The sequence below is a fragment of the Protomyctophum parallelum genome (genome assembly GCF_964188405.1).
Source record: "Protomyctophum parallelum genome assembly, chromosome: 7".
Taxonomy (NCBI): domain Eukaryota; kingdom Metazoa; phylum Chordata; class Actinopteri; order Myctophiformes; family Myctophidae; genus Protomyctophum; species Protomyctophum parallelum.
This window is the reverse complement of record NC_139705.1, coordinates 4,089,393-4,103,485: the sequence shown is the minus strand read 5'-3', so window position 1 is coordinate 4,103,485 and position 14,093 is coordinate 4,089,393. Positions and strand designations below refer to the sequence as shown.

Genomic DNA, 14,093 nt, shown 5'->3' with positions numbered 1-14,093 from the left:
TGCAATCTGGTGGCAAAAAAAACAGCATGATGATGAAACGATTCTGTTCTGCTTTATTTCAGGAAACCTCACAGTGAGTGGTGACACTAGTCAGTGTGTACATGCACAGCAGCAGCAAAACGTTTGCAGTTCTGTAAAGTAAACCAAGTACATTTACTCAAACTGTAATTACTACTTAGGCAGAGGAATGTTATTTTATTTGCTTGAGTATTTCCAATGTAATACTTTTACTTCCAAGCCACTACATCTCAGAGACAAATATTGTATGGACTACTTTTATGCCACTCAATTATTAAAAAAGAAAAAAAAAATTATATCTCAATGTGAAAGTTCTGGCAGAAAACATGTATATTCAAATATCTCCACTTTTCCATGTGCTGCACACGGACGGCATACTCTCCTGGCGAGGGGCCCGGAATGAAGCACAAATGTCCTCACAAATGTATGGGGCACACAATTGGCAGGTGGTGTGATTAATTACCCACCAGCATCATTCGAAACGCACCTGTCAATTGTGTGGCCCAAACATGTGTCCTTCCCTGGTTTGTAATGATGTCTGTGGTGATAATAGGAGCTTCGTTAAATTCAGTCCATCAGTCATTCCGGGCCCCTCACCCGGACAGAATGTTGTCCGTGTGATGAGGCCCATGGAAAAGTGGAGATAGTTGACTAAATACACGTTTTCTGCCAGAACTTTCACATGGATATGAAACTAGAGGACAATATCTGGCTCCAAGTCTTAGGAATCAGTTGCTAACCGTGCTCTATGATAAGGCTCTGTATTTCAGAATATATGAAATGTACATGGGAGTGGGAGCAATCTTCGTTCCTACTTTCACCTATGGTCATGAAGTGTGGGTTATGACCGAAAGAATAAGGCCGCGAATACAAGCGGCCGAAATGAGTTCTCCGACAGGTGGCTGGCCTTAGAAATGGGGTGAGAGGTTCAGTCACACGAGAAGAGACTCGGGGTGGAGTCGCTGCTTCTTCGTCTGGAAAGGAGCCAGCTTAGGTGGGTTTGGGCATCTGGTTAGAATGCCTCTTGGGCGTCTCCCTAGGGAGGTCCTCGAGGCACGTCCCACATAGGAGGAGACCCCGGGGCAGACCAAGGCACAGTTGGAGGAAACACATCGACCACTGGCCTTGGAACGTCTATAGGGATCCCCCAGGAGGAAGTCACTCACTAATGTTGCTCTGGAGAGGGAAGTCTGGAGCACTCTGGTAGAGTATCACTACTATCACTACTGCCTGAGTTAACTAGCCGACAGGCAGGATAGTAACAACACAGCAGCAACTGATCAAACTAGAAAGGTGCAATGCTGGGGAATTGCAGATGTGGTTGCAATGTACAGAATGATGATGATGCATTAAAATGTCCAAGTTTGAGGAACTCCAATGTAGTCTTAAATCAACTGAAGTTTCTGCTTAAAACTCTCTAAAAATCTACCATTATCAGCTAGGCTAGTAGTCTCTCGAGACAGTCCTGTTGAGGGCGCTGTTTTTCCTTTATTTTTTGCCGGTGCCCGATGGGTTCTCAGATTACCTTCGATTAACCTCGCGTCACCAGGCGTTACAGATTGTCAGGCTGAGCCTATAGTGGTTCTTCCAACTTCCATTTAACCATGATGTTGTAATGTAGGCTATCTTCTCTAATTATAGTCAAGACGAATGAAAACATAAAGTGTTCCTTCCTTGTTGATAACTTCCTCGGCCGTAAACCTGACTCACCTTGTGAAGTGGTGTCTCTGTCTGCTCTGCTTCTAACCTGGCCTGCTGAGTTTTGATAATGAAGCAGGTGTTGTCACTTTGCCTATATAATGAGGATGACGTCATCTGTCAGCAGTCAGCACTGATTATATGTTTAGAAAGTTAATAATACAGCACTGAAACTGACAATAACAATAGTCTGTGGCCAACTAAATTAACAACAAGAAAAAAAGAAAGAAAGAAAGAAAGACATTCATTTGGCTAAAATCATAATTTGTTTTATTTTGGCCGAATTCCCACTTTCCAGCACAGTTCAGTTCACCTTTGAAAGGAGGCGGTGTTTGTGTGCAACAGAACAGTGCAGCAGTAGCTGGCTACGGAAAGAGAAGAAGTTAACAGTTACGCGACCTCCTCGGCTCCCTGCAGGAACAATGAACATCATGGATTATTTACAACGCCAGCCTCTAACTAAACCGTTTACAAACAATTACAAGGACTGTCTTTAATGCCAGTCGAGTCATTATTAGATCGCTTTGATCTTTTTGACCATCGTCCTCATGTCGAGCAGCAGATCGCCGGCGGTGGACCCCGGCGGTCCAGTGGTCCGCCTCCCGGTGGTGCCGGGCAGTGTGGGTGCCCCCTGGCTCGGGGACAGGTCGGTGGAGTTCTACAGAGACCCGGTGCGGTTCGTTGAGAGCCGGATCCAGAGCCACCGCGGCAGGGTGTTCTCCTCCAGGGTCCTCAACACGCCCACCGTGTTCGTCTGCTCGGTGGAGGCGATGAAGGAGTTGCTGTGTGGTAAAGATATTATCAATGGAACAGTTATTGTATTATTATCATATGGTCCGGTTGATATAGTGTACTGACACGTTATTTATCAATGGAATAATTACTGAATTAATAGCCATGAAGGACGTTAGATTTAAGTCTTTTTTTTTTTTTTACAGTAAATAATCTAACAGAGTAGTAGGCTAGGTGTAGGTTAGGCTATATATTCGCCAGATTAATCTAGTAAGAGAGTGTTGACACGCTTTGATCTCGCCTCAAAGCGGGTGCCTATATGGGCGATAGTTCCAAACATTGCTCCTATGGCTGGAAATATTCCATTGAAATAGAATGAGCACTTCCGCATTCCATTGTTACAATGAGAGTCAACGGGAGTGTCATTACTCTCTTACTATTACTCTGATATTAGCCTACAGTGTGCCTGTGCGCGTGCCAGAGAGTGCAAGCCTGACCTCAGGTGAACCCTCACTCACTGTGTGGGGACTGGGGAGTGGGGTCATTGGAACAAATAAATAATAAATCTCCATCATCACTCCCTTTTTATTATGGAGCTGATTGGTGTAGCAGCAATAAAACTACATGTGCATAGAAAACATATGGGGGCGAGGGGAATTCTGCTGTATAAAAGAGCTCAAAGGGTACATATTCAGTCAACTATAGAAAAAAAGAGCAACTTTGCGCAACACTGACTCAACTCTCACCCCGAGACAACTCACCCCAAAAGTGAAGACAGCTCACCCCGAAAAATTCACCCCCAAATTCAACCCCATGCTTGTGTTAAAGTTGTTAATTTGTAATATCTATTTCATTTGCAGTATATTATATTCCATTTGCAGTAGGCCCTATTGGGTGTCTAGTCTTCCTTACTGACTGTTATGACTGGTCTGTCTGGTAGCTGTGAGGGGTGGCTTGAAGCTAGGTTTAATTGACTGTTATTCACAGTACAGTGAATTCAAACAAAACAAAGTAGTACAGGTCAATAGGGGGAGAGGTAAGGGAGTCTTTAACCTTTTTACAGGGGCCAGTTACGAATTACAGCCTGTGTAAGTGTTGAAGGAGTCTAGGGATTCAAATTTCTTAATGGCTGTTGGTATGGCGTTCCACATTTTTGTGGCGTAGGAGCTAAATTAATTTAACCTCTTTTTTTTTTGAGCCGAACATGAGTTGCTGTGCACTGATCTAGCAATAAATACAAATTCCATTAATAATGTAAGTTCAGCTATAAGTTAGTAAAATATGAATGTACAAATAAATACAGTAATAAAATAAAAAAAGAATTAATACAAAATAAAATAGCAAGTGCAACATCAACTGAAGAATTCAAAATGCAAAATAATTGACTGTAAAGTAAATGACTAAGAGACATGTAGGGATCTTTGGGAGGAGATGGGCTGAGTGAGAGGAAACGCAAGGTGAAATATGCTGTTGGCTTGCATGATACTCTTTGTAATTAATAAACCTGGGCTACGCATTCATCTTCTGCAATCTGCAGTGCACACACACACACACACACACACACACGCGCGTACACATTGATTGATTGAAATATGTATTAACAGTTTGCAGAATTATAGTACATTTCAAGCACAAACTCAATACAAAGACTGTTAACTGTGAGTGGACGACCCAATTAAGCATTACACTTGTTTACAACAGGGTCCACCTTGTTCAATTCATCAAAACATTTAGAGACGTACAACTTCTATATAGTTAAAGAACAGAACAGGAATTCATCATAAAGGAAGCAAAAAGGGAAAAGAAACATATACAGTGAGGGGAAAGGGGGGGGGATTCAGATTTTACGGGGGCCAGTTTCGAATTGCAGCCATCCGTAGGTGCCCTTTGAGAGCGGTTTTGAAGGAGTCAAGACACACACACACACACACACACACACACACACACACACACACACACACACACACACTAGGTAGGGCTTTCACTTCTAGTGATTTTTACTATAGTTGCCTAGTTTACTAGTCGATTAACTAGCCCTACCTAATATATATATATATATATATATATATATATAGTTGTACATTTAAAAACTGTACATTGATGACTATAACTGTAATCTAGAGCCTATGGAAAAAGAAATACATGTTTCTTTCTTTTATTTCTTATCAACTAGTCAACTAGTACCAACAAGGTTGACCACACACACACACACACACACACACACACACACACACACACACACACACACACACACACACACACACACACACACACACACACACACACACACACGTATTTGGTTCAGATAAAGCCTGGTCTCATATTACTCAAAGGTTGACTCTCAAGATCATGTGAAGCTTCTATATAGAGTTGCCATGTCTGCTTATTAAGAAACTGTGTGGATTCTTTTTTTTCCTGTAAAGTCGCTTGTACTTTAAATATTGGTACTGTAAGTCACCTATGCAACACTCTGTGAGCTTGTAGATCTTCAAATAGCAGATGTAAAGTGGTCAAACTTAGCCTATAGTCGCTTAATTCTTCCGGGCTTGTTTTCATAGACCCGGCCGCTTGTTTCTCTTGCAGAATCTGGCAACGATGGTTAGTTCTCTATTGATGTGAATGAGATTCCTATAGGGTCTGCACTGCAGGGCCTGCATTCCTGAGGCTACAATGGATCACATGCCAAGTTTATTTTTTTAGATATTCTTTTGCGGCTTACGCCTTTTATTGGTTTTTGAAGGGACAGACAGTAGTAGGCTGACAGGAAACGGGAGAGAGATGGGGGGATGACATGCAGTAAAGGCCGTGTCGGGCTCGGGAGTCGAACCCGCGGCACACTGCGACTGGATTACCAGTCGGGTGCCCAGACGGTTACGCCATCGCCTGGGCCACATGCCAAGTTTTAAAGCAGTCTAGTTCTCAAACATTCTCATGCCAAGGACCCCCATTTGGCCACAGACCCCCCCAATCTGAAAAGGTTTGTGTAAAAATAATAATAATAATAAAATTAAATGAAATTAAATATTTAACATTTTCGATATTTTCAAAATCTTTCAAAAATAGCAGATGTACAAGCTCCCAGCGTGACATGCGATGTGAGCTTGTAGATCTGCTATGTTTTAATAGCCAACATGCATAAAGTGGTTAAAATGATTGTGATTTGAACTAAAAAATTTACTTGTTTCTGGGTGTCCCTGGAACCAAAATATATTTTGAGATGGGTGTCCTTGTGCCATAGTCTGAAAACCCACCTCTTCAGACTCCACCTTAGCCCGTAGCACTTGCCCTAGCCTCGACGACCTTACAGGCGTATCCATAGGCTCAACTTATGCAACTTAGATAGCATTTTATGGAGATATAGCCCTCTATAGTATATTATAATCCACCGCTCCTGAATTAAGTGCCTGGTGCTGGGAGTGGAATGGTGGTGTTTTTTAAGCACTACCATTCCGAAAAATACATTTCCGAATGGCAAGGTTTCAGAATGGTGGGTTTTCGGAATGGAGGCTGCACCTGGTGAGGGCAGGAGTGGACCTGGTGAGACGTAGGAGGGGCCCGGGCAGGAGTCAACCCACAGAGCCTAGTCCTTCCGCGCGCCAGAATCTGGTTCTCCCAGTCCTGGAAGAGTAGCTCCGGAGCAACGGATTGTGTGGCCCTGGTTTTTCCCTAATGGGACTGATCGAGGGTAGCTACTGGGACGTAAGTCGGGACTTGATCACCCCGGCTGGGTCACCTGAGTGAGGGGTATGATGTTGGGAGAGACCCGAAACCCCGATTTGGGATACATCACTGAGGATACGTCCCAGGTGCATCCATGCGATGTTTCTTTGTTATATAAGCATAGTTTCATTATATAGATATTCCACTGTTAGGTTCTTGACTATTTGCATTTATCTCCGATTATTTTCCCAGATTCAGTTTTGGTCAAACCAGGCTTTATTCACGGTCCATAACTAAAGCGGCGATGATTGCAGTTTAGAAAATGTATTATTTGGGTGAATTAAAATAAGATCGTGAGGCACTTTACAGAGACAGTGCTTACTTCCGGTTCACGGCCCTGGACCGTTTTGGCCTTCGAAATAAGATTAAGAGCATGGACTGAAAAGACCGTGGCAGTGGCCAAGAATTAATTCATTAACGTCCTGTGTTCCAGAAAAGTCCAGTGTTTTTGTGAAGGACCCAAAGGACATCATGACCAACATGTACGGAGACACTCTGGTCACCACTAACGGTAACGCAGCACGCACACACCAGCGATGGGATGGGACCATATGAAAATTACATCACCATTACGGTGGCAAAAATACTCCCCAAATGGCCCATCATCGTGACTTGGGACAAATGTGTGTGTTTTCCAGGTGAGGAGGCGTGTCTTCTTCGCCTGTCACTCAGCAGTCTGTTCACGGGGTCATGTCTAGACTCATGGAGTGATTACATCACCAGGTAGGACAGAAAAACATTACCATCTCCAACACATGGAAGAAAGTAAAGATTTGCATGACATATGAATAAATGCTGGCCAATATGTCTGATGACTGGTTTAACTACATGGTCATTGTGAGCTTGTAGATCTGATATTTTCAAAAGATTTGAATACGTTTTATACTTTTGAATACTGAAATGGTACATTCTGCATAAGGAGTAGTTTTCTTTTTTATACCAATACGTTTGCACTTTTACTCAAGTAAATGTATTCTATACATTTACTTATGTAACAGAGTATTTCTACATTGCAGTATTGATGCTTTTACTTCAGCAAAAGATATGAGTACTTTTTCCACCACTGGTGATTCTCGACCTGTAACGATTTGCAGGTTACCTCATGAAGTCATGATCTACGTCATTAGTGCTCTAAACAAACATAAGACATCCCATAGACTTCAGACTTGGCTTGCCATATGACGCAATCTTCAAAAGCCATGTATTGCGCCTCAAAAAAAAAATCTAAATCAAACTTAATCAACAAACTATTACTATACTATAAAAGACAGAGGAACAAATTGTCTGTGGAACTGAGTAGTCGTCTGTTTCATTTAAAAACAGACGTTTGTTTCCAGAACGGTAATTCTTTTTTTTGGACCGTGTTGCTGGGAGTGGCCTTCAATCCAAACTCAAACTGTCTTCTTTAACTTCACTCGGGGGCCTTTACAAAAGGATGGTGATGATGAGAGATGCTTGCCAATAGCTTCACCTTTCATTTTACAGTGGTATTATCATATTATTGGCATATTCCTTCATGGTTTTATTGTATTTATTTGGTTGTAAACTGTTTTTTTAGGACTTGAAACTTTAGGCCAGTTTAGGGGATCCCATTCGAGTGGTGTTTTGGTAGTCAAGCATGTATGTTAGTTTTATGGAGTCTGTTTATGCAGGGATCTATGTGTAACACACGCCTCCAGTGTTGGAAATGTTGACTTTCTACTCAAAGTTCAAAGTTCAATTCACAATTTATGTGAATCAATTTTCTATTTTTTCGAATTTTCTATTGGGAATACAGTCCATTTCCATTTCCATTTGGGATCCCCCTTTACAATATGTCCATCCATTACCATTATTCAAATTAATTATGTATTTATTTTTTCACATTTTGGAAAATAAATAGCCAATTTAACACCGAGGTGCCCACAATGTTTAGGTGCCCACTCTTCCTGCATCCTTTTGCAATGTGAAATGCCACCGAATCAGTAATGCTTTCCCACTTTGCTTCTGTACTCTTCCATCGGCGCGCTCCCTACCCCGCCGTCTCACCCAATCACAAGCCGCGGCGCTCCTTCCAGCCACTCCCTTCGTGGGGCAGAAAACGGGGTGGCGTGGGAGAGGCCAGGTGTCTCCCTCCCCTGATTACATCCAACTCCAGTCCGCCTCCACGTTATCAGATTTAGAAAAATGTGTTTTTATCTCGCACTCTTTTCCCAGATTGGGTTTTTTGGCCAAAACAAGCTTTATTCAACGGCCCATAACTGAAGAACCGGTGGTCGCAGTTACAAAATGTATTTTTCTACCGGTTACAACCGGTTCACGTCTCGGGTCCCGCAATGGGCCTTCAAAATAAGGGTTTTCACTGAAAAACACTGGCAGTGGCTAAGAATGACTGTGTTCCTTTGACAGGGTGTGTGAGCGCTGCCTGAAGGACCTCTCTGTAAGGTGAGCCTGTCTGTCTGTCTGTCTGTCTGTCTGTCTGTCTGTCTGTCTGTGAGTGGTTTGTACACCAGTGAAGATCATTCAACCTTACAATTACAACTGTGTGTGTGTGTGTGTGTGTGTGTGTGTGTGTGTGTGTGTGTGTGTGTGTGTGTGCGTGTGCGTGTGCGCGTGCGCGTGCGTGCAGTGGGCCTCCAGATAGTGTGTACAGTATGTTTAAGGGTCTGGGCACAGAGCTGGTCCTGGGTCTGTTTCTCAACGTCCGGCCAGAACATCAACCAGAGCTGTACCAGGAAATGACTCGTCTGTGTACTCAACACTGGCACGGTAGGGCAGGTCATTTTATCCTGAAAAGTAGCAGTTTTGGACATACCCGACAGAGATAAGATATTACCAAGACACTTAGACAGCCATTCCCACATCTCACCCACTGGTAACGAAACGGGTACACATTTCTAAACTCCTTAAAACCCATTTAGGCCTGACGTCCAAAAAAAAAAAAAAAGTCTTCTGAAAGAATATATTTTCAAAGATTTGTGCCTCATTTTCACGATATTTCAAAAATAGCAGACCTACAAGCTGCTATGAGCTTGTAGATCTGCTATCTTTCAATAGCTAAAGTATAACATATAATGCTTAGTTAAAACACCAAAAGGTTCCAGAATGGGTTAAGTGGGCCAAGTCACCCTTCCACCATGTAGGCTTTGCCCTGCACTGCCCTCTAGTGTCGTTATTAGGGTACTATTGTATTACTGCACAGAATTGTTGCAGAATGGCATGAATAGAGGGGACACTGGCTCCATATGCAGTGATTCACACTCTGGCTCCATATGCAGTGATTCAAAAACCTGCTTAACGATCATGTCACTGGGTTTTTTAATCATTTAATCAATTTTTGAACTGTCCACAACCCTCATGATGAGACACAAGACGTGAGAGAAACGGTTTGAAGTGTCCTTCAGGACAGGAAGAACCCCTTTTGGTGTTTTACACTTTCAGGACCCAACGTGGGCCCGCCGACCCAAAGCTGATCTACAAGATTACAGCATGTCACAGAGTTGGTTGTGTGTTCAATTTATGCTAATAGATAGATTATAAAAGATAATAATAATCCCCCCCCCCCCCCCCCATATTAGTATCATTATTATTTTAGTAACGTGTATGCAGCCGCGTTTGGTTTTGAAGTTATATGGAGTGACGTTGTAACATTGCATTCTCCGTCAAGCCGTGAGTGTGACTGTGAGTGATCAATGATCTTGTCTGCTTGTCTGCTGCGTTGCGAGCCTGCACTGTCTCAGACAGTGTGTTAAGGTCATTACACACTGGCGAATTAGCGACGCGATGCGAATAAGCGATCTGAAAATGCGAAATATTGCATGTTGCAGTTCGCCCGCGAATCTCTGCAAAATACGACACCAGAGCGAACAAATAAAAGCGAAAACGGTCGCATTTTCGCACATTCGCACATTCGCCACTGATGTGGAAGCTTGCATGGACTTCAATTGTTTTTTTAAAAATGCGAATTATTCGCACGAATATATACCGCGTCGCTAATTCGCCAGTGTGTAATGACCTTTTGTCTACATGGCTGCCAGGGATATATGTCTCTCCCCTTGGGCCCATCATAGGCATATAGGGCTGTATTTTGCGTGTCTTAACCCATTCTGACCTGAGATCAGATTCATACGAGGTTTCCGCCGGACACACACTGGTCTGATGTACCCATTCTGACCTGAGATCAGATTCTAAAAATGTCAGTCGTTCTTCGATTTTTTTCAAAAATAGCAGACCTACAAGCTCGTATCGCGCCACTCGGTGGCGCGATATGAGCTTGTAGATCTGCTATTTTTCAATAGCTAAAGCATAACATGATGCCAACACCAAAATGGGTGCCCGGTCAGAATGGGTTAAAGGTATATTCAGTGATTTCACTTAATTCAAATATCACTTATTTTTTTGTTTTGTTGTGATAATCCTCCCTACTATAGAGTGTGCTGGCCATATAAGGAGTTCCTCCCTGTCCCCAGTTAACCCCTGGGGGTCAAAAAACCTTAGGTTTCGTTTTTGACTCTCTATCCTGATTGGACGAAAGGCTGGGTCCCACAGCCAAAAACGAAACCTAAGGTTTTTTGAGTGAAATCACTGAATATACCTTTAAGGACCAGGTCTTATTCCCTAACTTGAGTAAACTAAAGACCTGGAGGCGTGACCGATGCTATTATTTGGCTATTCTGAGTGAGATATATGGGAGTTGTTTTGGTTTCATTTTGTTCTCAAACTCTGGGCGATTGTAATCTGTGTCTCTGATGTCTTGGTACAGTGGACAGAGTAGATAGTTGGGGAAATAGTTGCTCAGTTCTCACTTAATTTTGTGTGCAAGTGGGTGCAATAGTGTGTCTTCTCTAGCCCATTCTGACCGGGCACCCATTTTGGTGTCGGCATCACGTCATGCTTTAGCTATTTAAAAATAGCAGATCTACAAGCTCGTATCGCGCCACCGAGTGGCGCGCTACGAGCTTGTAGGTCTGCTATTTTTGAGAAATCGAAGAGCGACTGACATTTTTTAGAATCTGATCTCAGGTTCCGAATGGGTTCATCAGACCGGTGTGTGTGTCCGGCGGAAACCTCGTATGAATCTGATCTCAGGTCAGAATGGGCTAGGGAGACCTGTCTGCCTATGACTGTGCTCACTGACTGTGCCTACTGGCTAGTCCGTTTGTTTTGGATTGATCAAAACATTTTATCCAAATCCCCCAGGCCTGATCTCGGCTCCAGTGAGTGTGAAGGTCCCGCTGTGGACGTCGGGGTTCTGCACAGCCCTGGAGGCCAGGGACAAGCTGATGGACGTCATCAGAGACAAGCTGGACAAAGACACCCACGGGTACATTGGTGTTATCCCATTCTGACCTGAGATCAGATTCATACGAGGTTTCCGCCGGACACACACTGGTCTGACGAACCCATTCTGACCTGAGATCAGATTCTAAAAATGTCAGTCGTTCTTCGATTTTTTTCCAAAAATAGCAGACCTACAAGCTCGTATCGCGCCACTCGGTGGCGCGATATGAGCTTGTAGATCTGCTATTTTTCAATAGATAAAGCATAACATGATGCTGACACCAAAATGGGTGCCCGGTCAGAATGGGTTATTGTGATGCAGTGTTGAAATTCCGTTCACTTTCGTTTTGACAAGCACATTTCTATTCAGTTCTAGTCAGGGTGGTGGTCCCTCGTTCACAACCAGTTGAAAATCCCTGGTCCCTGTGATTAAATCTACAGTTGATGTAGCCGTCAAAAATGTATTCTGGCAGGCTTTGATGCTGTCGTAAATGCCCGAGTTGAACTTGGTTGCATTCTGAAAACATCCGATCCACAAGCTGTCACGGTGCGACACAATCTTGTATCTGGGGGTCTCTCGCACAAAATATCTTCAGATGCATTATTAATTTGGGGCCCGATCCTTGACATGAAGTTTGAGATCCACACTGGTATGTCTGTCCTGTGCCTATGATGTGTAGGTTTGTGGGGTCGCTGCGGTCGCTGCCACTTCCTGGTTCCAGCTGTGCGTCTCAACATCTGCTGCTGTTCATCTCCGCTCTGATCCCCAAAGCTCTGGCCTCTCTGCTCACCTCCTTCACGCTGGCACTGAGTGGTCCCCACATGGTACAATACATGCATGCACACATTTTAACCCATTCTGACCTGAGATCAGATTCTATAAATGTCTTCTACATCCTGACAGTTGCGCCACCGAGTGGCGCGCTATGAGCTTGTAGATCTGCTATTTTTCAATAGCTAAATCATAACATAATGCTAAATGTCTTCAACATCCTGACAGTTTTCTGAAAAAGCTGTTTCTATGTCAGTCGTTCTTCGATAAAAAAAAAATAGCAGATCTACAAGCTCATAGCGTGCCACCGAGTGGCGCGCTACGAGCTTGTAGATCTGCTATTTTTCAAGCGCTAAATCAAAGCATAATGCTAAATGTCTTCTACATCCTGACAGTTTTCTGAAAAAGCTGTTTCTATGTCAGTCGTTCTTCGATTGATGTGAGCTTGTAGATCTGCTATTTTTCAATAGCTAAATCATAACATAATAATCATAACCCACCAAAAGGGGTTCCCGACAAAAATGGGTTAATTATTTATTTGAATCGACAAATTACAATACATTTTGCAGGGAGACAACTGCAATGGGGTTGACACTAGTTCATGGGCACCTACAGTACAAGGAATAAGGATACACATGGCACTTTCTTCTCCACACAGACAAACCGCCTACACATTTAGTGCCGGAAGTGCATCAAAATAGAAGCTCCGGGGTGCCAGAGTGGTCTGATCGCTTTTACTCTGAAAGCCATGAACCGGAAACACTTTCCTAAAAAAGTTGACTTTACTAAGTGACCTCATGATCCCCGATCATCTTAATTAAATTTTTTACGCTCCAAAAAGCGTTCATGTTTTGCGAGAGAGACGGATGAGGAGCAGAAATGAAGCGCCAGCATATCGATCCATTCATCACCACGGAGAGCGCCCTGGATTAGGAGATACGAGTCATTCTTTCCGCCGCGCTAACATGGGAGTCAATGACAAGCTAATAGTAGCACAGAGCGTTAGCGTACGGAAAGCGAAAAGCGAAATGCCCCAAAAAAAATAGGAAAAATTCTGAATATTCTCATCTCGCCCCGTGTCACTAGGACGTCGCTAGGACGTCCACAGACGTCGTAGGCACTAATATTTCGGGATCCTTATGACGGCCTCACACGTCGTATGAACTGAAACGGTTAACAGTTATGTTATGCACCTTCGTCTAGGGTGAAGGTAAACAACATACGTAATATGAGAGGAACAGGGTTGAAAAATAACTTTAGTTTATTGTTGTAGCTCTATTTTTTCCGTTAGCAGAGACAAAGTTTACATTTCCTTGTTCTTTGGTTCACAACTGTGTAGTATTGGCTTCAAGGTGCAGGTTCTATTCTAAGGAAAACGGCTCTAACTAGAAATCAAAAGCTAACTAAAGGCCCTAACAGAGAGTTAAACAAAAATACAATTCTAAATCCCTAGCTAACCTAACTAACCAAAAGTACAATAAATCAGAGAAAAGAAACAAAATTTATCTTGCTGTCTCTCATATTTGTTGTTTGGCTTTGCTCTTTGTCATGCCAGCTATTGTTAGGCCACTCGTGGTCAATTTTTGTACAGTACATTGCCCAGGCTTCCACATTATCGGTATGCAGAATCTACATCTGTACCCAAGGTTTGTTATGATTCTAAGTAATGGTTGGCAGGGGTTTATCTTGAAATGCCTGGTCCATGTACAGTACACATCAAAGACACGGCCATGAGCCCACCTTCAGTATCAGGACCTCCTTGTGACTGGTGTCAACAAAAACAATATTATTGGGTGTATTCGCCTTCGGGATGCTAGCAAAGACATCACATGCATAATTAAACCAATCTGGTATAAAAACTTTTGAATGTGTATACATTGCGGCACTGGATGGC

At 43.1% G+C, this 14,093-nt stretch overlaps 1 protein-coding gene across 3 annotated transcripts in view; it reads left to right on the top strand.

Annotated features, from left to right (window-relative positions):
- The first annotated feature begins 2,117 nt into the window (after positions 1–2,117).
- Positions 2,118–14,093, top strand: part of LOC310862332 (putative cytochrome P450 120) — a 19,426-nt gene continuing 7,450 nt past the window's right edge. For all 3 annotated transcript variants that reach the window (XM_083770184.1, XM_083770185.1, XM_083770183.1), the window contains exons 1-7: positions 2,118–2,505; positions 6,602–6,679; positions 6,807–6,891; positions 8,557–8,592; positions 8,777–8,916; positions 11,347–11,470; positions 12,108–12,252. In XM_083770184.1, coding sequence (XP_083626310.1) covers positions 2,265–2,505; positions 6,602–6,679; positions 6,807–6,891; positions 8,557–8,592; positions 8,777–8,916; positions 11,347–11,470; positions 12,108–12,252 — 849 coding nt within the window. In that variant the 5' untranslated portion in view covers positions 2,118–2,264. The remainder of the gene's footprint in view (positions 2,506–6,601; positions 6,680–6,806; positions 6,892–8,556; positions 8,593–8,776; positions 8,917–11,346; positions 11,471–12,107; positions 12,253–14,093) is intronic.